This window comes from Passer montanus, unplaced genomic scaffold, assembly GCF_014805655.1.
Source record: "Passer montanus isolate IOZ18808 unplaced genomic scaffold, ASM1480565v1 scaffold82, whole genome shotgun sequence".
NCBI lineage: Eukaryota > Metazoa > Chordata > Aves > Passeriformes > Passeridae > Passer > Passer montanus.
In genome coordinates, this window is record NW_024373479.1 from 288,709 (window position 1) to 315,213 (window position 26,505).

At 38.9% G+C, this 26,505-nt stretch overlaps 1 protein-coding gene across 2 annotated transcripts in view; it reads right to left on the minus strand.

The window, feature by feature from the left end:
- NUDT14 (nudix hydrolase 14) overlaps positions 1–25,360 on the minus strand; it is a 57,841-nt gene extending 32,481 nt beyond the window's left edge. Inside the window, exons 1-2 of one of the 2 annotated variants that reach the window (XM_039733047.1) lie at positions 25,083–25,130; positions 7,673–7,773 (exon numbers count right to left, since the gene is read on the minus strand). Coding sequence is in view for 1 of the 2 variants with exons in the window: in XM_039733046.1 (XP_039588980.1) it covers positions 25,083–25,163 (81 nt within the window). In the remaining variant the exon portion in view is untranslated. Of the gene's footprint in view, positions 1–7,672; positions 7,774–25,082 lie in introns of both variants that reach the window. The other variant, XM_039733046.1, reaches the window with a different exon arrangement.
- Between the last annotated feature and the right edge of the window lie 1,145 nt (positions 25,361–26,505).

The following is a 26,505-nucleotide window of genomic DNA, read 5'->3' on the forward strand; positions in this document are numbered from 1 at the left end:
ATTTACATATGATCAAGTTGCACCTGTCCAAATAAATAAATCAATAAACAAATGAAACATTCCAACATCTCTTTGTTTACAGTGGCAGAAACTCAAATGAGCCCCATTCATGCCCTATTGTCGAAGTCAGATGTAATTTGAACCCAACCGAATGGAGTTGAGTTTCTATTGTACCCAATGCCTGGTTCTTTCCTAACAGACTGGTAGGAAGGTTGCTAATTATTAATAGCATGTAAACAGTTACCAATGGTTCTTATGCTGCTTTACATACTTTACAGAACATTAATTCCAGCCAGCTTCTAACCAACTATATCAAGCTCCATGTAGTATCTCTATCTTATCTTTGGGACAAAAGTATTGCTGAACTGATCAAGATTCATGCTTTTAACAGCCAAGTGGCTATGATTATTTGTTAAACTGTTCCACTCTATATATCCTGATCTTTGACACAGCTCTGCTATCACCACAGTTACAGACAGCTGAAATATTAAAGGTATCAGTGGTCAACATCATTTCTGAAAAAGAGAAGTATCTTTGTGAAACACAAAGGCTCTCTCAAACCCTTAACATTTTTCATTTTAATAGGCATATGTAATTGCATTATTACAAGTAGTTTATTCTCCAGTGTCTAATAAGGTACAATCACAGTATCTCTCAATGCAGTGAGAACTGAGTATAACAGATTATAAACATTGATGACAGGAAGGAGAAAGAATTATTTCATAACATTTGAGAAAGATTTTAAAAATTATTCTTCAAACAGGAAATGTGTCCTGTGATGTTTATGAAGATAAATATGTCAGAAATATTTTACACTAGTTTTAATCTGTTCAGAATAGCAGTTCTGATACTGCAACAACCTCGTGTAACACATAATCGATTTAGTAAATCTTTAATCACAAAGTAATCACACTCTAGTTCTGTGCTCAGTGATCAGGTTCTGTGATGTTGCAACAGTCAACTAGTGCATATAGTATGTGTAAATTAATAAAGCTGTATTCCAGGAGAGGCAGCATGTGAGACAACCTCGTTTCACATTACACAGAAGACAGATCACTTACATAAGTACTAATTGCATAAGAAAGCCATACCAGGTCAGACGAGATGTCCATCTTGCCTGGCAACCTGTCTCTAAAATTTAAGAACAGAGAAAGCACACAGCAATGCTTCCCCAGAACACTCTTCCAAGTCTGGCAAAACGCACCAAAGGCTGGCAAAAGACAGTGCCTCAAAAAGGCCCCCAAATAAAACACAGCCCTCCCTCAACTCTAGAAAGCAAGCACAAACAGCCATTTCAGCACTACCTGAGTTTGCAAAGTGTGTCACAAGACCATATTGTCTGTAAGACTGACTTGGTAATGGCATTGGTAAGTTAATCAGAATGAACAGCAGCTCACTCCCAGCTTGACAGTCTGCACAAGGAGACTCACTGCCTTCTGGTTCAAGTGACTGCAGGACAACCAGGCACTGCCAAGTGCTCTCTGCTAGACAAGTGCTGACAGTGGCTGCAAGTTTAGCAGATGGGACTCCTACCTATGCAGAGCTGTTTATATCACCCATCCTTGATCTTCACATTCTCTGTCCTGCTACCATTCTCCATCTTCATGTTCTCTGTCCTGCTACCATCCTTGAAATAATTTTCTTCAGACTCTTCCCGCAGCAGGTCAGTGCCATAATAACAGGCAGGAGTCTCTTCACACTATCTGTAATGGGTAAGTTGGACTTGTCTGCAGCCCATCAAAATACCGCTCTTTTTACCACATGCCCTCTACCTAAAATGCCTTAAGAATCACTGTGCCAGGGATATTGCTGTCCTTTGCTTTTGTCCACCACCTGAGGCGATAAAATATCTGAGCAGCAAGGTCAAACCACTGCCAGAATACCTAGAGGATAACTCTTGCTTGCTAGAGGAACTTGCCTAAGACTTAGCCCAGGCAGGCCACTAAAGAGGAAAGAAAGGACTTGCTGTGCTAATGATGCAAAAAGAAACATTCAGTGGTACTGACTGTAGGGTGATACTGGGTATGCTCCACATGTGACAGACCCTGGACATGCTCTGACACAAGTCACTGGAAGTTTCTACTCTTCACTTGGGGCAGCTTCAATGCCTTCCTCCTCCTTTTCCCTGAGGGCAGTGCCCATGCACTGTCTGCCACCTGAGAAGAACCAGCTCTTGAAGCAGCTCTTACATGAGGTTATGCGTCAGCACAGGTAGCAGTGCTCACCACTGTTAGACTGACACTATGCTGGGCTTTCAAAATACCTTCAACTCAAACAAACCAATCCCTTCAGTCTTGCTGTGGTGTACAGCTCTCCAGAGACTCACAATTTCTCTGCAGATGCAGCTTTTTCAAATTGAAGGAATAAGTACTTAAACACAATTTTAGAGAGAGAGGTGTAGGCCTTTCCTCAAGGATCATTCCAAGAATCTTCCCAAAGAATGAGATCCTTTTCGTAAGTAATTTAACTGAATTAGAGCCGTGGTACTCCAGTTTTAAGATGCTACTGAGTTTCAAGGTGAGGAAGAGAAAGGACAGGGATGCTGCAGTCCATGGCATGCAGCTTACGGTAAACTTGGTACAGTGCCACACTAAGGGCTGGCACAGCAGAAGTCTGTAAAACCATGAATCACACAGAGATGGTGAATGTGAAAAAAATATTCACTATTTCTCATAATAGAGAAGCACTATGTCATAGCTGGCTACCTAGGAAAAAGGCTGAGAGTTTTCTGGGCACTGATCTTCTCTGATCTGCCTCATCTCAACGAAGCAGTGCTCAAGACCTGCAGCTGCACAGAGAGGTCTGCCTTGCTTATGTATAAAAGAATTAACTGACAGCTTCTGAAACAGCTGCAGACAAACTGCATTACATGTATGTTTTAAACATGTGCAATTAAAGGCTTATTCTTCTTAGATTTTGTTAGAAGTTTTATTCTGGAGAGTAAGCTGAAAACAGGTTGGTGTAACAAGTGAAAAAACACTCACAAAACTGCTCTAATTCCTTTGTGTAATATTTTTTTCACAACATTACACAAGGGTGTATGAAATAAATCCTCCACATACAGGTTTACAGTAACAGATTTCCTGTAGTTGCTCTTTTGGGAGTTTTATTCAACAAAACTTTGATCCTCACTTATTTAATGACTCCTTGAAATGAGGTCTGGACAGACAATACACAAGTGAATGAGAAATTATCTTTACCTCAAACCTACTTAAAACTTCTCCTATATTACTTGCCTTATGCAAGTATCTAAAAATTTTAGAAGTGACCAAATTAAAGGCACTGCCTTATGTCATCTCCCACATTTATCCACAGACTTCTGCTTGGGCAGACAAACTCCAACTGGCCAAGAACTGTAAAGTTACACCAAAACTACCTCAGTGAAAAGGTTTTGTATCTTGTATTACATATTTTTGAAGAGAAAGGTAACAGGCCATACAAGCAGATCACTTCTAATGCAGGAGACATATGTCCAAAATATGTCCTAAATAAGCAAATTACCATCACATATAGCACCAAACGAGAAAGAAAAGAAATCTGTCCATGACAATGATTAACTTCTTTCTGTTTACATTACAGGAGAGACAACATGAGGTTTGGCGACCCATTGTGAAAGGCACTAAAGACATATAGTGGGAACAGTTCCTGTTCAATGATCTTACAATTCAGTTAGAGCCCAGACAAAAGTTGATGTAAACAAACAGAGGCAGTTAAGACAAACACATAATGATTTAGATAAGCTACATGCACTAGTTATGAGGATTAAAATTACAAACAAGTCATGATCCCCCAGTCTCTACCATTTGGATTGGGTTTAAAGCAGTCACCCAAGAAGTAAATGTTCCATATTTGTGAAAAAAAAAATCCAACTGGAAAAGTTGAAGCAATTATAACATTAAAAAAACCTCTGTCCTCATTGCTCCATTTACTTTGTTTCCACACTCCTAAGACACAAAAGCAGTTAACGTCCTTAATGCAAAGGGATAATGAGCATTCTTCATGTAATAAAATAATTATATTATAGGTGCAGAAAAACAGGTAAGAGAATTAATTGGCAAATAACGGTCTTAAACCAGAGTCAGCAAAGTCAAGCAAGAGTGAGGTCCCTGTTTAATGATTTACATGGACCAAAGCAGTAAAACTCCCTAGAGAAATAATCGATTTTTTGCTCTTTTTCTGCTCTCAAAAAGAATTTTGAAAGGTTTTACACTTTCCAAAAGTGTAAAACTTGTTTTTCTATTGCAGTTATTTTCACATTCAACCAATCTTCTATGAACATATTCACACAGTTTAGTATCAATGTGCAAAGCAATGCCTCTATCTGGAAGAGGGTTATGCTTTTCTTTCAAAAAGTGTAAAACTTGTTTTTCTATTACACTTATTTTCACATTCAACCAATCTTCTACGAATGTATTCACACAGTTTAGTATCAATGTGCAAAGCAATGCCTCTATCTGGAAATTCACCATGCATTCTCCTGTGGAAGTATCTACTTGTTGCCCAGATCTTCATAGCAAGAGAACACTGAACTTATCATTTTATTAGATGGGTTCTTGTCAGATTAATCCACATGAGCAGTCAAGTAACCAACTCATGAAGACAAAAATCTGCACCAACACAGCCAGCTCCTGCCACCTTTATCTCTTTAAGTGTTTCAGCTTAATGCTTTCCAGCCATATTCACTTTTTTATGACCAGTAAAAGCTGCCAAGAGATAAATTTGCAATAAAAGCAACTCAGAAATTCAAAACTTTTTGGTTTATAAAAGATATGGTTCTACATCAGGAAAGATGTGTGTCAGTTGCTGCTTCTCAAGTCCCAGATCCTGGGCTAAGCAGAGTGGGTTTCCCCTATGGTAAAGCCATAAAAGTCATGTCCTCATCCCTCTGCAAATGAACCTTTCCCCTCCTTTCCCCCCTCACTACTGAAGTGAAGAAATGCTGCTATCAGTTGAGGCTTCCTTGTTACGTTTCTTTTTTCAGCCTAATGGAACCTGATGTCACATCTATAGTGGTTCTCAGTGGCAACATATGAATATTGATAACCTAATGTAAACAATTTCTTGTCAGCTCAGTTATTAATGCTGGAAGTCTGTTCTATAGAATCAATACAAAATGTTTTCAGTACCCACAATGATGTGCCCACAGAAACTGCACTTCCAGGACAAACTCAGGCCTTTATTCTTTTCACTTCGCTATCAGAGACAATTAGTCACCACAACACCTTGCATTATCTGAACATTTTTCATAGAATTTTCAGCATATACAAAAATTATGTGAATTTAAAAAAAATCACCCTCAAATACAAGGTCTGGATTTTTTTTTAAGAAATAAAGCATTGGTAGTCATCACAATGCTGTGAAACCTGTATGAAGAACAGAAATCAAACAGAGACAGACAGCTAAAGCAAGTTTGGACTCCTGAAGTTTTCCAAATGACAATAAAATACCTATTCAATACATTTTAAAAGCTTTATTGCTTCCTGTTGAATATTTTCATTGGATTAATGAGTCAGTGGGGTGTACTTTTGTATACAGAAGCTAAAGAACTGCCATGCTGTATCTAAAAATCTTCATCCATTAAAAAAAAAAAGTGCAAATGAATAGTCAAAAATTCAAGGACATTTAATATTCAACTTTTTCATCTAAAAGAAAAACCTTGTCTTAAATAGACTACTTTGCATCTGAAATATGTTTGAAATAATGACTTATCATAATTTTTTTGTCTACTTGAAAGGTTTGATTTGTAGCAAGCAGGGAGAATGCTGTCTTCTTTTTATATAATTACAGACTTCATAGAAAGTTCTACATTATCCTTATTATCTTTCAAAATCAAAGGAAGCAGTTTCAGCTAGTATAAAACCATGCAACTCAGTTACAAAAAAAGTAAAATCAATAAAATCATTTCAATTTGCATTAGTTGAGTGACCTTTTTTCCCCTTTTGAATGTACACATCAGTATTAGGGAACTGTCTTATGCTGGGCTTTCTTATTACATAACAACTAATTCAAGTGCAAAGTTGAAGTCATTCTCTCCTGGGATGCAGTCCCAAAACAGTGTAAATCAAACAAAAACCAGGCTGTCCCTTTTCCTACTCCACCTGCACATCTTTACTCTACCCTTACTCCACCAGTGATATTTGTTTGGGCTGGTTCTGCGAACTCACCTAATCAAAAAAATGTTCTTTTTTTTTTTCTCTAGAAAAAAAACCTGATGAAAAAATTATTTAGTAAAATGAAAGTAAAAATTAATAATAAAAACTAGTAGTCAACATGAATGCAATGCCATGATACAGATTGCAAGTCTTCAGCAGAGACTATTAAGCAGAAGAGCCTTGGTCCACTTATAACTACTCCAGGAGGACAGAGATGTGTGTGATAGGGAGTGTTCTACAGAGACACATGCACACAAAAAAGCCTAAATTACCATTTCAGTCCACACCCACTAATCCACTCCATCAGACTGCACACGCTGGAGTAAATGAAGCCTCATCTTCAAAAGCAATTTGCAGAATTACTTGCTGATGTTGAAAAACTACTTCAAAAGAGTTTAAGTGTTATGGAATTTTACTGGGTTTTTTAAACAAGCCACTGTTTAAGCTCAAGAGGAAGGGGGGGGAGTGTTTGCTTTTTAAACAAAGCTTGTAATATTTCATTACTAAACTATCCGGAGTGTTTATTTTAAAAGCATCATTATTACAAATAATGGCATTTTTCAGTTTTTCACTTCCCTATTCAAGTATTTCAGTTGGAAGCTACTCAGTTTAGTGCCTTTGTAGAGTATGCATTCAAAAATACACAAACTGATGACATTTTAAAAGAATTAAAAGTGAACATTCTACCTGAAGCTAAATACTACTGCTGCTAATTGGCTTTAATTGACAATATGAACAGTTTCAGAAGTAAGGCTGAGCTAGTGAAGTCCATGCAGACAAAACATCCTTTACACTAAAGGGCATCATGCCAGATGTCCAGCAGTTCTGGGCAGCACAGGATGAAGTTGCTGGGGTCTCACTCAGCTCATTTTAAGGCTTGAACAAGAGACTGAAGTGCTCAGCTCTGTGTGACAGCCAACTCTTTGATGCGTGGGCTTCTTATCTGAAATTAGCTGGAAGACATAAAGGTACTTCTTGAGGAAACCTTAACATCTACCAGTGGAGACCACACCAGGGATACCTCAAGGGACATAAAACCTAAGGTCAGAGACCGTAATTTTTACAACCCATATCAATTTTCTCTTCAAAGAGAAGGTTATTCTGGTAGGAGTATGTAATGAAACTGCAAACAGATGGTTATAGCAATAGAGTTTACTGTTCAAAGGTGCAATTTTTTCACACTTTGGGAGGTAAAATAAACAATGGAGAATGCATTAATTTATTCAACTGTTAATGCAATACTGGGCCAAGCCACTTTGTTCATTTTATGTACATCAACTGCCAGAACAATTACAACTAAGATACCTGATGTGTAAGTAAACTTTCTCCTATAATCCTCTGGAAGTTTACTTTTCAGGTCACAGTTTGTTTTTTTGTGTGTACTTTTCAACAATGGAGTTGTTGCAGTTTACCTTGGCATTCAGCTATCATTAAGATCACTTACCTTTGAATGAAATTTATAAAACATGAGAATTAAGCATATATAAGTACATTAAATACAATCAAATCTCCTTTCTCACCTTGTTTTTCTGTTTTTAATATACACAATTATCAGGAACAATTGCATGTACAGATCAAACACACTTTATTCCAAGGCAAATCCACAGCAGTACACTGAAACCTATACTACAAAGAATAAGGACATTGAGAAACACAATATGTACAAAGGTCAAATTTATGACTTTTCTCACATCATTTTACTGCCAAGTCAGCATATAATTTAAAGTTATAAGCTGAGATACAGATGGGGATTTCCTAGTATTAAGTTAAATCCAATTCTGTACAAAGAAACCAATTGCTAACAGGTAGAGTCTTCAGATTCCTCTCTCATTGTATGCAACTGATAAAATTTAAAGTCAATATTCAATGGTTCTTTTACATAAATTCTTTTTATATTACTAAATTTTGTTGCATGTATTTTGCCATTTTCACTAAACTGTGTTTTCCCTTTGAAGTTTATAACACACTTTCTTATTTGCAGGGATAAAGGAACATGCGCCTTCCATATTTCCAAAATTACTTACACTATTTTTTCTAGAACACTATAGGAAAACATAAAACTTTTAACTTTGACTGGATGTAGATAAGAAAAATATTCCTAATAACAAAAGAAGTTTTAACAGAGATAATATAATTTGGAAAGTGCATTCAAATGATGTGACAGCAAAATACTTTACTGTAAATAAGTGCTGCACTTTCAAACAGATGTATTACACATCTCACACTTGTACCCATACTTGCTGAAAACCTCCCCACCAAAGGCCTTTTCTCTAATCTTTTACCAATATTCTTCTGTTACTGTTTAAGAAAATATCCCACACAATTTGCAATAACTACAATAGGAGGCTGAGAAACATAGGTCCAGGATGTACATCTGCTGCCTCCAGCTCAGAGAATAAAAGCCAGGGAAATACCTCAGCCAAAGGCTGCTGAGAACTCCCGGGTGTTCTGTGTCTCAGTACGTTTTCTGGAGTTTTCCTTATTTGTATAAATTGTTGCATATTGTTGCAGTTGGAAACAAACAAACAAACAAACAAGCACAGCCTTTGTAGTTCAGTAATAAATTAATCTGGGGAACACAGACATGGGTTCACAGCCCCACTCCAAATTTATAATAATTCTTTAATAACTCCAAAAGATGAGATCTACGAAAGCACTTTTTAGCATTCAACAACCTTCACCTTTAAGCTCTTCACTAGAAACACGGAAGAATTTAATTTAGACTTTACTGTGGACCACTGCATTTTCAGCCAAAAACCAGAACCCCCCAGTTGCATCTAAACATCTTTATTGAATCATGTAATTTCTGTAGTGGGACTTACACTGCAACATTTGTCTAGGATTACAGAATTATTTCTGCTCTACTACCTGATGGAGCGTTTCTGAAAGTAAGTGAAACCAATTCCTGAAAATTCCTTTGGAAAATGGCACTTAAACTCCTAAGGTACTAAAGACAACATTTTCCAAACTTCTAAATTTTACTTAGACACATATAACTATGAGGAAAAAAAAAAGTTTGGGGTTTTTTTTGTTTTTTTTTTTAAGAGAGACCAAAAGAATTAAAAACATTTCCATGAAACCTGTTTTCATCTTTTCTTGTCCACTGGCAGCTGCTCCTTTTGACGAGTTACCAAGATAAAGGGCCTGACTGAAATTTCAGACTAGTGATATTTAATGACAGGCAGGGGCAATAATTCTGCACTCATCATAACATACCTAGATCAATCATGTCTGTATGTTGTAGCTGTTTCAAGGCAGAGTGAAATTCAATATAAAGTACCCATTGCAAGTTCGAGACCCCACAGTTGATGAGAATTCTCACTGAATATTCTTGATCTCCTTCCTATACTCATCCTGTGCACTCACCAGTCAAAATAACCTTTCAAACCCTTAGGAAGAAGGTTCTCCAAATGCTGCACACAGGGCAAACACTGCTTTGGTCCACAACTCATGATTCCCTGGTCAGTTACTGGTACAGCACAGCCTCACCTAGGATCTCTGGCTCGGAGAGAGAGTCACCCCCCTAGTTTTGCTGGGATTTAGGGCTTTCACCTCATCTCTGCAGGCACAGCAGGGAGAAAAGCAAACACAAGTATAGTAGGTAGAAGGAGTAAATGAATCTTAAAATCATCAGTCCCAAGGCAACCACTACGCCTACAAGCATAATTTCTTCATCTTTGCTACCCTAGGTCATGACCCTCATCCAAGAGAGGAAGGAAAGAAACTGTCCTTTCATCATTAATTTTGCTATGTCATTCAGGAAAACAACACTGACAACACCATAAAACCACAGTTTAAGTTGCCACTGGTACTTCAGCCAAAGGCTAATCACCACCATCAATTGTCTAATATTTCTCATTACCTCTTTAGTCATGCTAACAATCCACGGCAACTTATATAGGATCTGATTAAAATCTTTTCTGGCTGACAAAGAGCCAGCAGGAAAATAAAACTATCCCTCTTCTACCACAATACTGGGCCACTCCACATTTAAACAGATAATAAATCTGCATTCAAAAACAATGCGGTTGATGAACACTGCTCTAATTTAAAAAAAAACTGTGTCACCTGAAGCACAATGTTGACAAGAAAAACCCTGTCCATAGACAGCTGTATGATTAAAATTGGATTTAAAACCCCCCAAACAACACAGAAAACAATCCATTATGTTTTAATCCCTAACTGCCAAGTTACTTGGTTTTCCTAATGCACCTGAAAAGCAGTATCACGGATCACATGAGTATGATTTTGAAATGATTCACAAATCTATTAATTTATACATATATATAACTTACAAAGGACAAAACACTTCTGATGCACCATTCAAGTCAATGCAGAAAATGCAGCTCAATGAACTCTACACCTTGCCTTACACACCTGGATCGTACCTGCCAACAAAGATCCAGCATTAACAAGCTTGACCAAGGTTAGTGGTCAGCACTTGGGACATCCTGAGTCTCAATAAAGTTGGGAACAAAGCCAGGAGCAGCACTGCTGTGATAAAGTAAAAGCACTGGAGTACACATCCTATGCACCAAATCTCACAGGAACTCAAAGCTACCACTTGCTCTAAATAAGTTCATAGACAGGGTCCCAGGATATTGAGCATGTCTCCTCAGCAGTACTGAATACTATGAGCATGTCAAAACAGTTTATTGGCCACTTCTGTTGTCTCCTTCAGTAGAACACCAAGAGACTTTAAGCCCTAAGACTTCATTCTGAGCATGCAATGGCACAAACTCAGCATATAGAGAAGAGCCTAAATCTTAGACAAAGAATGAAGGTCACAAGTTCACCCCATAGGGTCAGCAGGGCTGGTCTGAGAATGAAGATTTAACATTCACAACTACTACAGGCAATTCCACACTTGCAAGAGCAAGAGACATTTTCCTCACTAAAACGTATACATAACATACCACTGCAGACAGTTGTTTCTTCTTCCTTTCATCCTCTCCCCAAGGCACAACTGCTGGGTGTGGTTTTATCATCCCACTTAGTGCAGGACTGGAAAGCCTGACACTGCTCTATCCTACAGGCTGCAGAAGACTGTATAGACAGAGGGAGGGAAAACACAACACCAACTGGCATTGATCTAGGTTTTTTCAGAAATACTTCAAAAGCAAATATCCTGACAATTTTTTCGTTTAATGAAATACTTTCCCTGACTTTTTTCAGCCCCTGGGTGTGATTAAATCTCTACTCTCCCACCTCCCAATGTAATTCGTACACTTAAATCTTAACATTCATATTATTACTTTAACAAATTAATCTTTCTCTGTGGAGTGTCCCACAATGCTCTAGGGGAGGCTCATATGTTCCCATGAGTCCTGTCAGATTTCTGCCAAGAGATTTGAACTCCTAGACAGATCAAAGAGAAAGTGAGGAGATAAAAAGAAACAGGGTTCTCCAGACTGACAGGTCAACCACCTCTCCTTGTCAAGAAGTAAAGGTGGTTTACAGAAACAACAAGGGAGACATTACTATTTCAGATTTGGTGGAACTATCCTGTAAAATATTATAGCAGTATTTTCCAAACTAATGATTACTGATTGGTTTCACTGAATAGGAGGCAAATATTCACAGAATGGTTTAGACTGGAAGAGACCTTCAAGATCAATTCCCAGACCCTCTACCATGGGCCAGGACACCTTCCACCAGACCAGGTTGCTCAAAGCACCATCCAATCTGGCCTTTAACATTTCAGGGGAGGGGCATCCACCCACAACTTCCCCGGGCAACCCATGCCAGTGCCTCACCACTCTCACAGCCAAGAGTTTCCTTCTAATGGAAAATCTAAATCTACCTTCTGTCTGTTTAAAGACGTTCTCCCTTCTCCTATCACTACATGAAATAATCTCATATTGTTTTTTAATTTAGCTGAACACTACAAATCAGATGAGTTACAGATAAAATTTTAGGCTGTACAAACTGCAGTGCTATGGAAATGTCACTCTGAAGAGCAACACAACTTTGCAAAGCAAGCCAGAAATTGCCCTTGTCCAATATTTTTAAGTGTCAGAAATGGTACAATGCTGAAAGCACAGTGCTAAGTGCAGACACACATATGAAATTCTACAGCAGATGTGCCAAAAGATTTGATTTTTGAAAGCCAATTTTTCTTCTAATCCTGCTGCTTTAAAAGCTCAACAAGTTTAAGTGGCATAATAATAACCAAAATGAAGCCAAAATCAAACTAAACAAAGTCAACAGTGATAGTTTATTTCAGCAGCTCTGGATAAGAATATATACAAGAGCTATATAGCATCATAGCCTACATTTTTTTATTATTATTTATAATGTTATCGTCAATATATACATTTACTGTTTTCCCTTACTTTTCCCCATATTGACTTCCAGCTCAGTTTGTCACAATATATAATTTCTGGTTAAAAACCACTGAACTGCTGCTACTCCAATCAACTTACCTACTAAGTAAAAAAAAAGTTACTCAAAATGCTTTCAAATTTGCTTAAACCAGGACTGAATAGAAACAATGTAACAATAGAAACAAGCTCATCAACGAGATGAGCTAAAATGCTATTTTATTCAGCAAGGTTGGAATTTCACAGTGTTACAAAAATTCATGACAAGGATCTCAGTATCTGGCCAGACCCACTTATTGTCTAGAAACTTTTTATGCAGCAAACCAAAATGCTCTATCTATTCTAAGTTCACAAATAACCATTACAGCTAATTAAAACATCATCTAAAATGATAAATATAATTTAAAAGAATCCTTAAAACAGTAACATCAAGTGACCAAATTCTTGTAGTTGATTGGATACTCAATATTCTTACTCTCTATTTAAATGATCTCGTACACCATGAAAATCTTACAGATTTCACTCAAATAATGTCATGCTTTTCGGTGAAACATACCATTTCTAAGCCTTATCATTTGCAGAAAATCCAGTAATTGGAGTCATCACATAGGCTCTTGGGAAAAACAATTTTCTTCATTTCACAGAATCAGATCTGGAGTCAGAATCGTGCATAGATGTAGCTGGTTTACTCCAGAAGGAACTTGTGAATTAAAATTGGAATTACAACACTGAATATTTTTGAAATCTGAACATGGATATTGTACTTTATCAGCTTGCGGAGGAATTATTCTAATCTTTAAAAAGAATTGTTTGTATTTGCTTACTAGAAGTGCACTTTGATCATATGCAGCATGAGATCAGAAAAAGCATTTGGTTTAAAAAAATGAGGCTCATAGTCTCAGTGGAAATGCAGTTTTCAATGTACTCTTTTTTCTTTACTTTTTCATATTAGATCTACAACACAACAGTAAAAAAACCATGCTATTTAATGACTGGGAGAACTGTGGAGGGAATTGTCAGTGGGGAGAGGAGAAGAAAATAAGAGGGCAGGTTCCAGAAGAAATATGCAATTACTAGATGATAAACAAATGCACTTTGCACACACTGAACACACAGAACAAATATTATGCACTGCAACACAAAGAAAAACAACTATTTCAGAACTAGATAAGAATTTGAAGCACTAGTTATTTAAAAATACCAAAAAAAGGCATCCCTTAAGACAGACAGAAAATTAAAAAGCACAATAACGACCACCTACATATTTTTATGCTTTGGTACTTTTCCGTCTATACATGATGAAAAAAAACCGCAACACTCGTGGAAAAAAACATCTTGCAGATATACAGAGGGTCACAAAAGCTATGAAAGAGATACTTAACGCAGGTTCCTGAGCAGATGACAAGCCATTAAACTTTCACCTTTAGGTAGTTATGATGATCTGATGTCTCTTTTATGATATCAGCCATTTTTTAATTAAATCTACAATGTGTTTAACAAGCAATTCTTCCATCAATCTTTGATGTGTTTTACTTATAAAGCAATGACAGTTTTCAGTTCAGACTCCTTAAAGTTCCAGAGAAACCATTTTCCACTCACTTACTTTGAAAGCCATTAAAACAACTTGATGAAGAACAGCAGCAGGGGGCTAACAGAAGCCAAGGCTTAGGAACAATCTTTAGATTTTTCTCCTAAGACTTTCTCACAGACCCTCCTCACAAAGATCCTCAGGGCTTTTCATCCTCTCCTTCCTCCCCACCCCCTCCCAAAAATCAGTTCAAAGTGACAGATGCAACTAGCTCCAGATTCTGCTCTTTTCTTAATTTCACTTTCACCTCTCAATTTTGGTAGGATCAACTGAAATCTGATTCCCACAGAGGCAGTCCTCTTATCATCTTCCCATTGGGAAAAAGTAATGCACAGAAAGATTCAAGTAACTTGTGAACACCTTCTAATCTGTCATCCATTCTAATAGAGTGCACTACTAGTGAGACATGGACCTGTTACTTAAATACCACTGGCATTCAGTAAATTGATTGAATTAGTAATTAATTGATTAGTAATTTATCTACAGTTCTGTGTGCTACTGCAGTTATTTCTGAAACTTGCATGACAGTGACCCTGTAACAGTTTCAATACTGGGATACAAAGTAAAGAACTCTGCAAGCCAACTATAAATGATCTTTAATATGGGAATTGCCTGTAACAAATGGTAAATTCTTGGGTTATAGTTTCATGCAAATGCAGAAATCCCAGTTTCATGGAAAAATACACCTATTAAGACAGTACTTATGCTAATTAGAATCAGTAGAGTGGATTTTTTTGTCTTTGTTTTGCTGTGCTCACCATAATTTTATTTCTTTGACTATGGCTGACTGAAGGATAAATTTCATTGATTGCTAATTTTGTGGAACATCTGTGACTCCAAAGTTCTACCAACTCTTCAGTTGCTGTATTCAAGTGGTGTCACTGCAGTCAAGATACTGAACATGGATTTTCTGAAATGTGAACAGCTAATTCTGCAAAGCAGGGCTATGGGACACATCAATCCCAGATTTCGTTTAGAATCCCTTGTCATTTTACAAATGAGAGCTACAGTTGCAGTACACGTGGCTGGAGCAAACAGGGAATGAAGGAGGCCAGCCTCATGTCTCCTCAGCTTGAGGACAGGGGCAGCACATATGAGGGATTTGAGGTCAGGGAGGACAGATGGTGGGCATGCCCATTACTGCAAAGTCACCTCTTGTCCTTACAACACTGAGCTTTGTATTTGCCAGTTGGTGACTCTCACAGTTTGTGTTTCTACATTATTTTACCAAGCTTGTATTTGTTACTCAAACTGTGAGAATACGTTGTGGAATAAATTTCTAGATGTCTCGTGAAAAAATCTTATTGGTACTTTCACAGAACATTAACAATTATACTTTCTGCTTGTCCTCCCTTCAGCTAAAGTAATTCATTACTAAAAAGTTAGTGTGAGATGTTTTTAATGAGTTTTTCTTTACAGAAATTTGAAAGAAAAAAATCTCATAAGAAATTCTAAGTCAGAAAACTGACATACAACTCTATAAGAGAACATGCAAAAAGTGTGTTTGCTTTCTGATATCACTATAACATAAATATTGGAAAAGGATCCATCAAGAATATAAACTAAGGGAGTCCAAGAAGTAAAGAAACAATACCCTAAGGAACAGGAGGAGTTATGTATGATATTCTACAAGCATTCAATCACTTTGCAGAATTGAAAAAATGTTAAGGCTGGAAGGACCTCACAAGATCACTCAGTACAAGTCTCTTAACAGTGGCAGGATCAAACATATGTTATGTGAGTGCTATGTAATACATGCCAGATACAGAATATGCTTCTAAGCATTATCCAGTCAGAGCCTCCATTCCAGGCTGTTCCATCATTCAAACTCTTCCACCATTTGTGCAGTCTCATGACTAAAATAAACAATTCCAATCCTCTATATGTAATAGCACTGTAAGATTGTTATGCTGGAAGTACATGACTTAGAGTTTATCATGAGTGCTCCTGCGGAATAATCATTAAATTTAAATTAGCATTAGCATTATTTCTTTCTGTATTAATTTTCAAGAATGTTTACTTCTCCACAGGGCTAAACTTTTCTTTCCCCCTATTTTCCATTTTAAGAGAAAGAACATCTCTCACCTTCAGGAGTTTAGCCTCATTTCCCTATAATGTATTCATCACCACTCAGCACATCTGTCCCAGCAAATCCCATTTCCTGTTCTATTCATGAGGCTCAGCAACCTGGAGCTTTAGTGATTGCCGCCACACTTTTCCCATGGCCTTCTCACCTCTCACCCCCCCACGCACCCCGCTCCCATTGTTTATCATCTGTTCTCCCCTGCTGCAAACTGCTGTCAGATGTTCACTTATCCCTAATCTTACTCACTGCCTTTGATATTCTTTCTAATCCAACAACCTGTCAACTGGGGCATCAGCCCATGTCCACACCAGCTGCTCTGTCACAGGCTGTAAGATTCCCTCTCTGCTCCAAGAGGTATTTAAAGGATTTTGACACGGCAACCTCAACGTGAAACAAATAATTAATGCTGTTTTGATCAGTGATCAGGGCTTTAGTGTGACATGAGCTGACCACTAAGAAAAACTGAGCTTTACTTTGTTTAAACTTCAGTAAACTTTAGTGTTACTATATTAACAAGATTTTGATCAATGTCTGAAGGACAGTACCAAAAAGCTAAGTTCTTTAACTTTGGTTAAAAATTATGAAGAATAATTAATCTGAGTGCAAGTCAGAGGGGCAGATAACATTATATGCCTGCTGTGTAAAACATGCTCATTTATGCAGTATCAAGTTGTATAGAGTTTTCAAAGCATGGGAGCTGACCTTTTATGTGTTACAGCTGAAAATACAAATGTATTTTAAATACTGCAGCAGTTGAGATAAAATTATTTAAAATACCATTGTTTTCAGAAACAGAGTAGGACAGCTTCATCCCCTATAGAACATTAAACCCTGACATTTTAAGAATACTGCCATTTACAGAAAATCTAATTTCCACAATATTCAGATTTGCTATAAACACTTAAAATCTTACAATGTTCATCTGCTTTAAAACATATCAAATACACATAATGTCATAGCTGAGACTGTGATTCAGATGACAGATTTTCTGTACGAGGAAAAGTTTCTGCTAGTTAAGCAAACACAGGAATTTTCATCCAAACTGAAAAAAAAATACAGCATTTAGTTTTTGGAAGAACATTTGCACTGTTTTATTTCTCAAATCTAAATGCAATTACTACAAAAGAGATGGTACCAAAAAAGACAAAAAAGCCTACTTTATACCTTACAGTAGCTGTATTTCACACACAAAAGTATAATAAAACTTCAGTAATGAATTTTATAACATGGTTCATTCACTTAGAACTAAACCACTTTTATTCTTAGGGCTTGTCTATACCAGGACATCAAGAAAATGAATCTGAAATAAGTACCTTGATGAACTTGAATTCTGCTACTTAAACTCCATTAAACCCCTGTGTGGACACAGTCATCCAGTTTAGTTTACTGCTCCCTTAGGGCACGCACTGGAAAGTTAACATGGATTAAGGTAGGGTATGAATTCAAAGTGCAATCGTACTTTGAAAATGGTTTAACGTAAACAGAACCAGACTCTTTGTTGTAGAATGAGACATGGAGTTAATCAGGAAAGTCCTGTGCAGACAAGTCCTTGCAGATGAGGCTACTGGAGTGGTATTGCCAGAGCTGATGGTTTTCAACTTCTTCACTTCAGATCTGGAAACATCTTCCAGGGAAGCTGTAGCACATTAAGCCTGCTGAAAACTGATCTGCTTTTCTTAGTTGCCTCATGTGGATGACCTACAAGTATTCCAATGGTCCTCACTGAGCAGCTTATCAGAACTTGAGAAGTGCAGTTTAAGCTCACTACAACTTCGGTACCTCCTCCTACACTCAGTGTTAACTTCACAGTTATTGCACAGCAACCCAAGTAGTCTGATGGCATTAAATGAGATTTTACTGATCGTTTATGTAAGTGCAGACACATTTCAGCTACAAAAGGTGCTCAACAAGGCCTTATTCTTTCCTTTATGTGACACTTGCTGTCACAAGTGTGTTAAATTGTAGTATGACTGACCTAAAAATATGAAGTTTTGTCACTGTCAACTACTTTTCATGCATTTCCTTCAAAGCTTACATTCACTTGTCAAAGCATGCTGGATAAAGAAATTAAGACTAACACAACATAATTTCACTGAAATAAAAACAAGTACTAGTGTTCTTTTCAACTACAACTCTTATTAACTAATGCTTCTCATTTCCCCTTCAGTAATTAATAAATGTCTTATACAAAAATAACTTGTACAAATTTTCAGAGTTGAATTCAAAGCATATGGCAGAGTCAGAAGCAGACATGCCTAGATTCCGTAGTTCCTTTTCTTAAATCTGTGTTTTAATTGCAGAGAACACCATTTCTCTCAAAGGAAATTATGTTCCCTCAGTACTCAACTCCCTAATGCTGGCTTTGCAAAAACTTTTCTTTCACCCATATGAAAGTATTATATTGCACCTCAACCACATTCACTGTTAACACAGCAGCAGTCAGATCAAAAATCAGTCTCATCCAGGATCTACCTCTGACAGAAGCCAAGATACCCAAGTAAGAATATACTGTTAAAACACTCTCAGACTCCTGCAATTTGCAGCTCAGGGACTCCCTGAGCTGGAAGCAGTATGTTTCCATTTAAGATTAATACTCAACACTGACATAACAGACTTGACAAGCTGAAGAAAATGAGACAAACTTCAGAGGGAAAAAATGGCATCTCCTTTCACTGCACTACTGCTTTAAAAAAAATGAACTGCAAATAAATGTGTTACTTGGTAACATATTTCCTACTACTGGAACCTTTTGAAGATTCAACAGAAGACTTACTTGTTTGAACAGGTAACTTAAAAATCTGTTTACTCCCTCAACAGCATAATTTTTAACTGTCAAAACAGAAAAGAATGTTTTATGTTTATAAAAAAGCAGACGGAAGTTCCAGAGAATATTTCAGGCAGCTGGGCACATTCGTGTTGCTATTACCATATACAAAAATTCCTAAATGCAAAATAAGATTGTTAATATTATTGTTACACTGCCCTGCTTTGCTTTTTCATCTTCAAAGTTTTCATGGCATTAATGATACAGGCCTCACTTCTTTCTCCATGTATACACATATTCTAATCTTGATGACATCTCCAAGACAGTTAAAATTGTAAGACACAGTGGTTGCTCATGGTCACAAAAGAAAGCAGTAGCAAACCCAGATCAGAAGAAATTCTTTCTTCACTGACAAACTGCACCCTGCTCATGAAGCACATTTTCTACCCATTACAAAGTTCATGAGCTGTAAAACTCTACAGCAGCCTTGAAAATTGCTTTAGAACTACTCAAAACTCAAAGACATAATAATTTAATTCCCTTAACAGTGAATGAAAAACATCATCCATTAAAATGAACTTGAAGGGAACATTTTTCATGTTTAACTTTAAAATAAATTATTCTAAGGATTAAATCAATAGAGGAAATGTGATGCTAAGGCACTGACCTACTCTGATGTGTGGAAGGAATGTGAAGCTCAGAAAATAGCAAATAGCTCCAATTTACCATTACTGACTGCATGGTTCAGTCGATATGCATGGAGTTTTTGAGGTTTATCCCACCCCCATCACTGAAACAGATGCCCATTCACCATTCCACAGATTCAAAACACAAACTCACACACAAACACGCTGGGAAAATTACTGACAGTTGGTTCTAGTCTGGTGGCAAACTTCTAAAAGTTCCTGGACAGAATGCACATATATGTTTATAGAATGCAAGGAAACAGTGGCAAGAGCTCCCCTGCCAGAACAACTTTCAAAAACAAAGGTATATGAGTCTGGGAGAGATCCACAAAAGCTTTGATATGGGAGCTCTGGACAAAAGTTTCTCTAACAGCTCAAGGTATTATTCCACCAGCTAGATGCTCCCCCCAGCTGATGGATGCTGTGCCCCCCTTTTGAAGGGTGCTGTCCCTAGCACAGAGGTCACAAAAAAGAATATGTAAAGGCAATTCACTTAGTTCTGTGTAAAGCTCAGTGATTCGGCTTAAAGGGCTGATGGCAGTGGGTTTGAATTGGAACAACAGAGCAAGAGCTGGAGCAAAGCCACCTTCTGCTGATTCCCAGGGGGTAAGAACCATTAGCACAGGCAAAACTTGCATGCAGTAACTTCTTACATTGCTACAGCAAGATCCACCATAGCTCTGTCAAAACCCTGTGTAAGGGTCCAAATCCAACACACAGAACCACTGAAATCCCTCCCTGCTCAGGTGCTCATTAAGATTTTGTTGTATCCAAATCCCATTTGGATACTTAATGCTGCTCAAAATCCTAACTACTCTCCTTAACTGCTGACTACTCAGAGTTGACTTCATGACTTGGAGTCTCAGCAGAGTTCTTAAACTTTTTTTGTTGGTTTTTGGTTTTTTTGGTTTTTTGTCTAATATATAAGGGAGTGCCTGGCTAGCATACATACACAAAAGAGAGCTGAAGATTTACACACAAATGTGTTTCCCAGCAGTGAGCACACTCTCCTGTGATGTGGGAAGCAGTATTAATTGAAGTGAGATCTTGCAGCCTGACTCTACCACATCCCAGGGAAATGCCCTAGCCCTTGGGCATTGAGTTAATCTCTCATTAGCCATCCCTCTGGTCTCTTGAATAAATTATTTATGAAAAGCAGAAAAACTTCAATAGGAAAAAGTGAAAAGAGATTTACCATGGAGTTCCTGGTAAAGAAGCCAATTCTTCAGGAGGTGATGTATGTTTTAAAAAAAGCCAATTTAGATAACAAATCAATTTGCACTTTGGGGGCAAGTACACATTAAAGCTAGACAGATGCTATCCTCTATGTGAGAAAAATTAATTTTCTTCTCTCACTACCAAGCAGAACCAAAATATATAGGAACACAAGGTTCCTACTGACAAATCGAAGAGAGTATTACTCAAGATACATGAGGTCCCTTGTCCATCTCTCAACCCCAGGCCACCTCACTTCAAAACTGGTTGATTTGACTAAGGGCCCCACCTGGAGCAGGGCTCACAGCTGAAAATCCCAAATAGAAGCTGAGGTCCCTTTTGAAGTTCTGTCAGACACCCATCTTGAAGAATATAATCTTAATTTGTACTTTACCCCTCCATATAGACCCTCACCGAAATCTGACTGCATTTTGCTCAATTCCACAATTCCTTGGCTGCACTTCCATTTCTACCCCTACACTACACAAAGACAGAACTAATCATTTAAATGAGTGAGTGGTGCAGTGATTTGTCCAGCAAGCCAGGCTATTCTCCTTAGCTTGGATGCCCAACACCAAGCTGCAGGGTGCCTAAATCTTCAAGGTTCAAAACCTGTAAGTCTTTCAGAGAGGTATACACCTACTTTTATGCTCTATAGGAAAAATTCAGAGCTCATTGCTTTCATTTAAAATACAGATGGGCAGAAGGAGAGGATGATGAAACACTTCATATGAAAAGCACTCACGGGAAGAACAGAATCCACCATGGGCAAAAACTGCTGTATGGTTTTCCACTATTCCTTCTTCAGGAACTGCCATGATTTCTTACAATCCTCATTTCAGTGAAACAGACAGAAAAGGACATTTCTCTCACAGACTTTTGGAAGAGTATTCCTATGTGTAACCAAACACAGTGTAAAGGATGACTCAACCTCTTACAACACAGGGGAACTTGGGACTCAAGCACAAACCTAAAGGACAGTGTTGTGGTTTTTTTCTAACATGACAGTAATTGCCTGACTGGATTCTATGTAAACACAACTCTGTTCTCCTGTTTGTCCACAGCTCCCAGTCTGAGCATCTGTATGTCCAAGGAAAGTACTCAGCTGGCCAAAACATTAATGCAGTCCTTGGGCCTGCAACTGTAAATGTGTAAAATGCCTCTGAGAGCAGGTAGACAATGATCTGACTCTGCGGCTCCACTCTTCACCAGGTGTGAGCACAGCCTCCTTCAGATGTGTAACCTGTGTGAGTTTACAAAAGTATTTCCAGAATCACAGAATATTCCGAGTTGGAAAAGACTCACGAGGATCATTGATCCAATTCTTGAGGGAATGGCCCATACAGGGACTGAGCCTGTGACCTTGGCACCATGCTCTGACCAACTGAGCTAATTTACTCAGCATTTTGTTTAGATTTCAGCCCCCAAAAGAATCCTCTTCTAAAATCTGTCTTACAGATTTTGAGTAGTTTGTAAAGCTGCTAGAACAACAGTGGTTTACAACTCAGTGGGGTGCAGGTTGAATGGATAAAATCAGACTAGCAGGGTATATATACTGCATTATAAATCACCTATCAAAACTTATCTTTAAAATAATAAAATTTATGTTTATGTTAAAGACCTTGCTATATTAGATATAGAAGCAGGACTCATATTATCTCCACACAAGTAGCACAATTTTGATATGAAATATCTAGAAATCAATGCTGTGACTTAAGCATTCATGACTGCTTAGAAATAATCTTAAAATCCTACATAGGATGTAAAAATTCTTTCAATTTCCTATTTGTATGGAAAAGCAGTAGTTGTGAAAGAAAACAAATTAATAAAAAAACCTCTCACTCTCTATATGTCCCTGGACAGAAGATTTATGTTAAATATCAATGCCTATTTTAGGAATATACCTCTTTGAAAATAGATTTCAAATTCTCAGTCTTCAAGGCCCCAATCATCCTTCATTAATATTACCTGAACACCAAAAAATGCATCAATGAATCTTCTTCAGACTACAATGAATTATAGAGGATGTGTCATAGCTTCATAAAATGTGCCTATAGGACCACCCCAAGCCTTCCAATTACATTACAATTCCACATATTGTACAATTTAAGTATCCAAACTAGTTTCAGCTTTCACAGTGCAACAAATCCATTATTCAAGTTTTCTCCATTAGATTATTCTGTTACCCAGAAAGACTTTTTTATTAGATTTGGGTCAAATTCAGCAAGCAAGTGCAGGGAATTTGTGGATGGGAAAAATTAATGTTACTTAGAAACAATTAGAAACTGGGAAGAAGAAAAGTTTCTTTTCTTCTTCCAGCTAGTGAATTAAAATAGTTGGACGAGGGAAGACCTATTCAGTATAAAAGCATTAAGATCAAGGGCTAGATTTTGGAAACAACTGTCAGTTTTAGAGGAGTGGTAGAATTTTCAAAATTCTTAAGCAGAACAGGCACCTAACTCCCTTGGATTTTAGACACTTGACTGTTTAATGGGGTTTTCAGCAGACCTAAATGCTTTTGAAACAATTAGACAAATGAGTGAAAATATTTAGTATTTCCTCTGGTTAGTAAGTCAGTTTTTAAATGCAAAATGGGTTTCAATAAACCTAGGGCCTGTTTCTCAGGTCAGGTACAGACAGTTGTGCTCACACTGAGCTCATGCTCTCAGTGGGCTGGACCCAAGCCAGCCCTTGCACAGATGCCATAGAAACTACATTTTCAAGTTCTTTTTAAGACAGTGCTGCAGCCAAGAGAAACAATCTCTCACCAGGCCCCAAACACTCATCCCTAACTACCACATTACCACCTCCCCTCTGCCAGCATAACAAACTGAATCACTGATCTTGTCTCGCTTCAAACTGACTTCTTTTTTTGGCTAGATTAGGTTTTACCCTGGTCCAGCTCACTCAGTTGCTGCACAGACACTTGTGCAAGGAGAGGAAGTAGCAAGAAGGGCAAGTATACTTCATTCAGTGGCAATGCTGATCTCTGTCAATTCACAGCACATGACCAAACATATCCTTATTTCTTCTTTACAACACTCATCACATCTAAGGCACATCTATCCAATTAAATGTAATTTTACAATACTGTTTCAAACATCTTAATTAAATCCCGTTTTTCATGTAAATAGAGCATGACTCAGAAGTGAGAATTAAATAAAGTAGTAAGACCCATCACTTGTAAGCTAAGCCAGCAAAAATTCAGAATGTGAAAGAATGTTTTTCAGGTTTACCTCTGATACCTAAAAAAGATATAACTCAGTATAAAGCTCTCAGCTCCTCATAAATCAAAATGGTTTATTTATCCCAACCAATGAGAGCTTTCTTTAGGAAAATCATGTATAAAATGTATTTTTAATAATGCTAAAAATCAGCTCATTTACTTTGATGAAACCTATTTGAACTCTTGCTTTTCATTTTCTGTAGTATATCTCACAGTTGGACTCAGTACATTCCCATTCTGCCTTTCAACTGTGTTGGAAACCATGCTGGGTGTGTTTAGAAGCAAAGCAAAGAAGGAATGAGAGATGTGTTTTCCACCACCCATTTCTAGGGCTGTCCAAACTCTCAGTTTTCCCTTCCACCACTGCCTGGGTAAAAGCTCTCCCTGGACCAGCCAGGCCCAAGGGAAGCATCCAAGGACCACGCAAGGCTTTGCACTGGGAGAAGCGACTTTCCTTTCACAGCTCGCATTCCTGCCGCTGTTGAAGCACCAGCTCGCTCTCAGTGATCCTGTGAAAGGTGACTCATGTTGATACAGACATGATAAGAGACAGGATTTCCTTCCCCACTTCCCACCTGCGGGCGTTGAGGCTGTTCACAGGATCACAAAACAGAGTGGAAAGGGACCTCTGGAGATCACCCAGTCCAAACCCCCTCTCATGGCAGGGTCACCTGGAGCAGGTAACACAGGAATTGGAATCTCTCCAGAGGTGACCTCAAACAGCAGCACGGGGTGAAAGTGACGGTGAAAGTGACAGTGAAAGTGACAGTGACAGCCCCAGCCCGGCGCGGGCGGCAGGCACAGGGAACACCCATGGGCACGCAGGAACCGGTGGCTCCCCAAGGCAGTGACCCCACGGTCTGTCGGGCCACCTGCGCTGCTCTCCTCGAACCCCACCTCAGGGCGGGCCGAGGGAGCGCCGGGGACAGCGCGGCCGCCGCGGCGGTGCCGTGAGGCGCTGCTCCAAAATGGCGCAGGCGGGCTCCGGCGGGCCGCGCAGGGACGGGGCACGGCGGGCGGGCGGGCCGGCGGCGCCACTCACCTGCCGGTAAGAGAGGCGGAAAGGCCGCAGGTAGAGGGAGGAGGTGCAGGGCTGGACCGCCAGCTCCTCGATGGCCTCCATCCCTGCCGCGGGGGCAGCGGCCGCGGCGGCAGGAGGAGGAGGAGGAGGAGGAAGGGGAGAGGCGCGCGCAGCCGCCGGCGGACGGGCCGGGAGCGGCAGCGGAGCTGACGGACGCGGCTGCGGCGCTGCCCGGCCTCTGCCCTCAGAGCGAGCCGGAATCACGGGATGCTGAGTTTCACACCCCCAAAACGGGACACGGGAGCCTCGCCGCCTTCATTCACAGAAGCAGCAAGGTTGGAAGACATCTTTAAGATCATCCGGTTCAAGCGTCCGCCTGGCACTGCCCCTGTAACCCTCGCTAAACCACAGTGCCAGACACCTCTGAACTCCACCATCTCCTTGGGCAGCCCGTTGCAATGCCTGACCATTATAACAGGGAAAATATGTTTCTACTGTCTATTGTGAATCTGCCCTCTCTTAGTTTAAGGCCATTTATTCTTTTCCTCTCACTGCAGGCACGGAAGAAGAGACCGGCCCCCACCCGGCTCACTACAGCCCCCGGTCACGGAGTAGAATTATTCTCCAGAAACACCTATTCACGATCCTGTTTGCTCAGGAGATTGGCAGATGTTCACAGAGGGTCAGTTATTCCCACACTTTACACCAAAATCTATGGGGAATGCCGGCACTGAACAGAAACCCGACCCTCTCCTCCAAAGCCTTGATGCGATCTACGTGCTCCCAGGTTATCCCACTGCTGGGCATCAGCAGGCTTTGCAGGATGAGCACCTTGCTGTGCAAAGCACAGTCCCTTCTGCCTGCCTGCATGCGTGGTGCTTTCCTGCTAGATGGAGGTTGTGTGAGTGCTGTGGAAAATGCAGGTACAAATACAGATTCGTGGATAACCTGCAATCCATCGCTCCATGCATCTCCAACTTTTCTTTTCAGGGTCAGCTTCTAGTACCAGCCCGTGGCAGAAGAATAAAAACAACTCGGTTAGACTCCCCTGGCTGTTTTCAAGTTATAAAATAGCAATTCCCTCTCCTTTTATTCATTACTTTTTAGGAAGAACACGATTAGATTTAGCGATTTCCTGGTTTTCACAGAAGTTTGATCACAGTTATGCAACATTAGGTTACATTACTCTGGGTGCTTTAATACTGCTAATAATTATTGTCTAGTTTCATGAGCAACAGAGCTCACAATTTGTGGTGGTTGTTATCTCTCTGATTTGTGATCACTTTCCATGCAGATGTGCCTCTGTACAGCAATTTAGGTGCTATATAAATCAAAATATTTTGTCAACGTACTGGCTGCACTGAGAAAAATCTGAAGTTTCTTGTATCTTCTTCTTTTTTTGTCTTCCTCTGTATTTCCACTGCATTACTAAGAAAGTTTATTG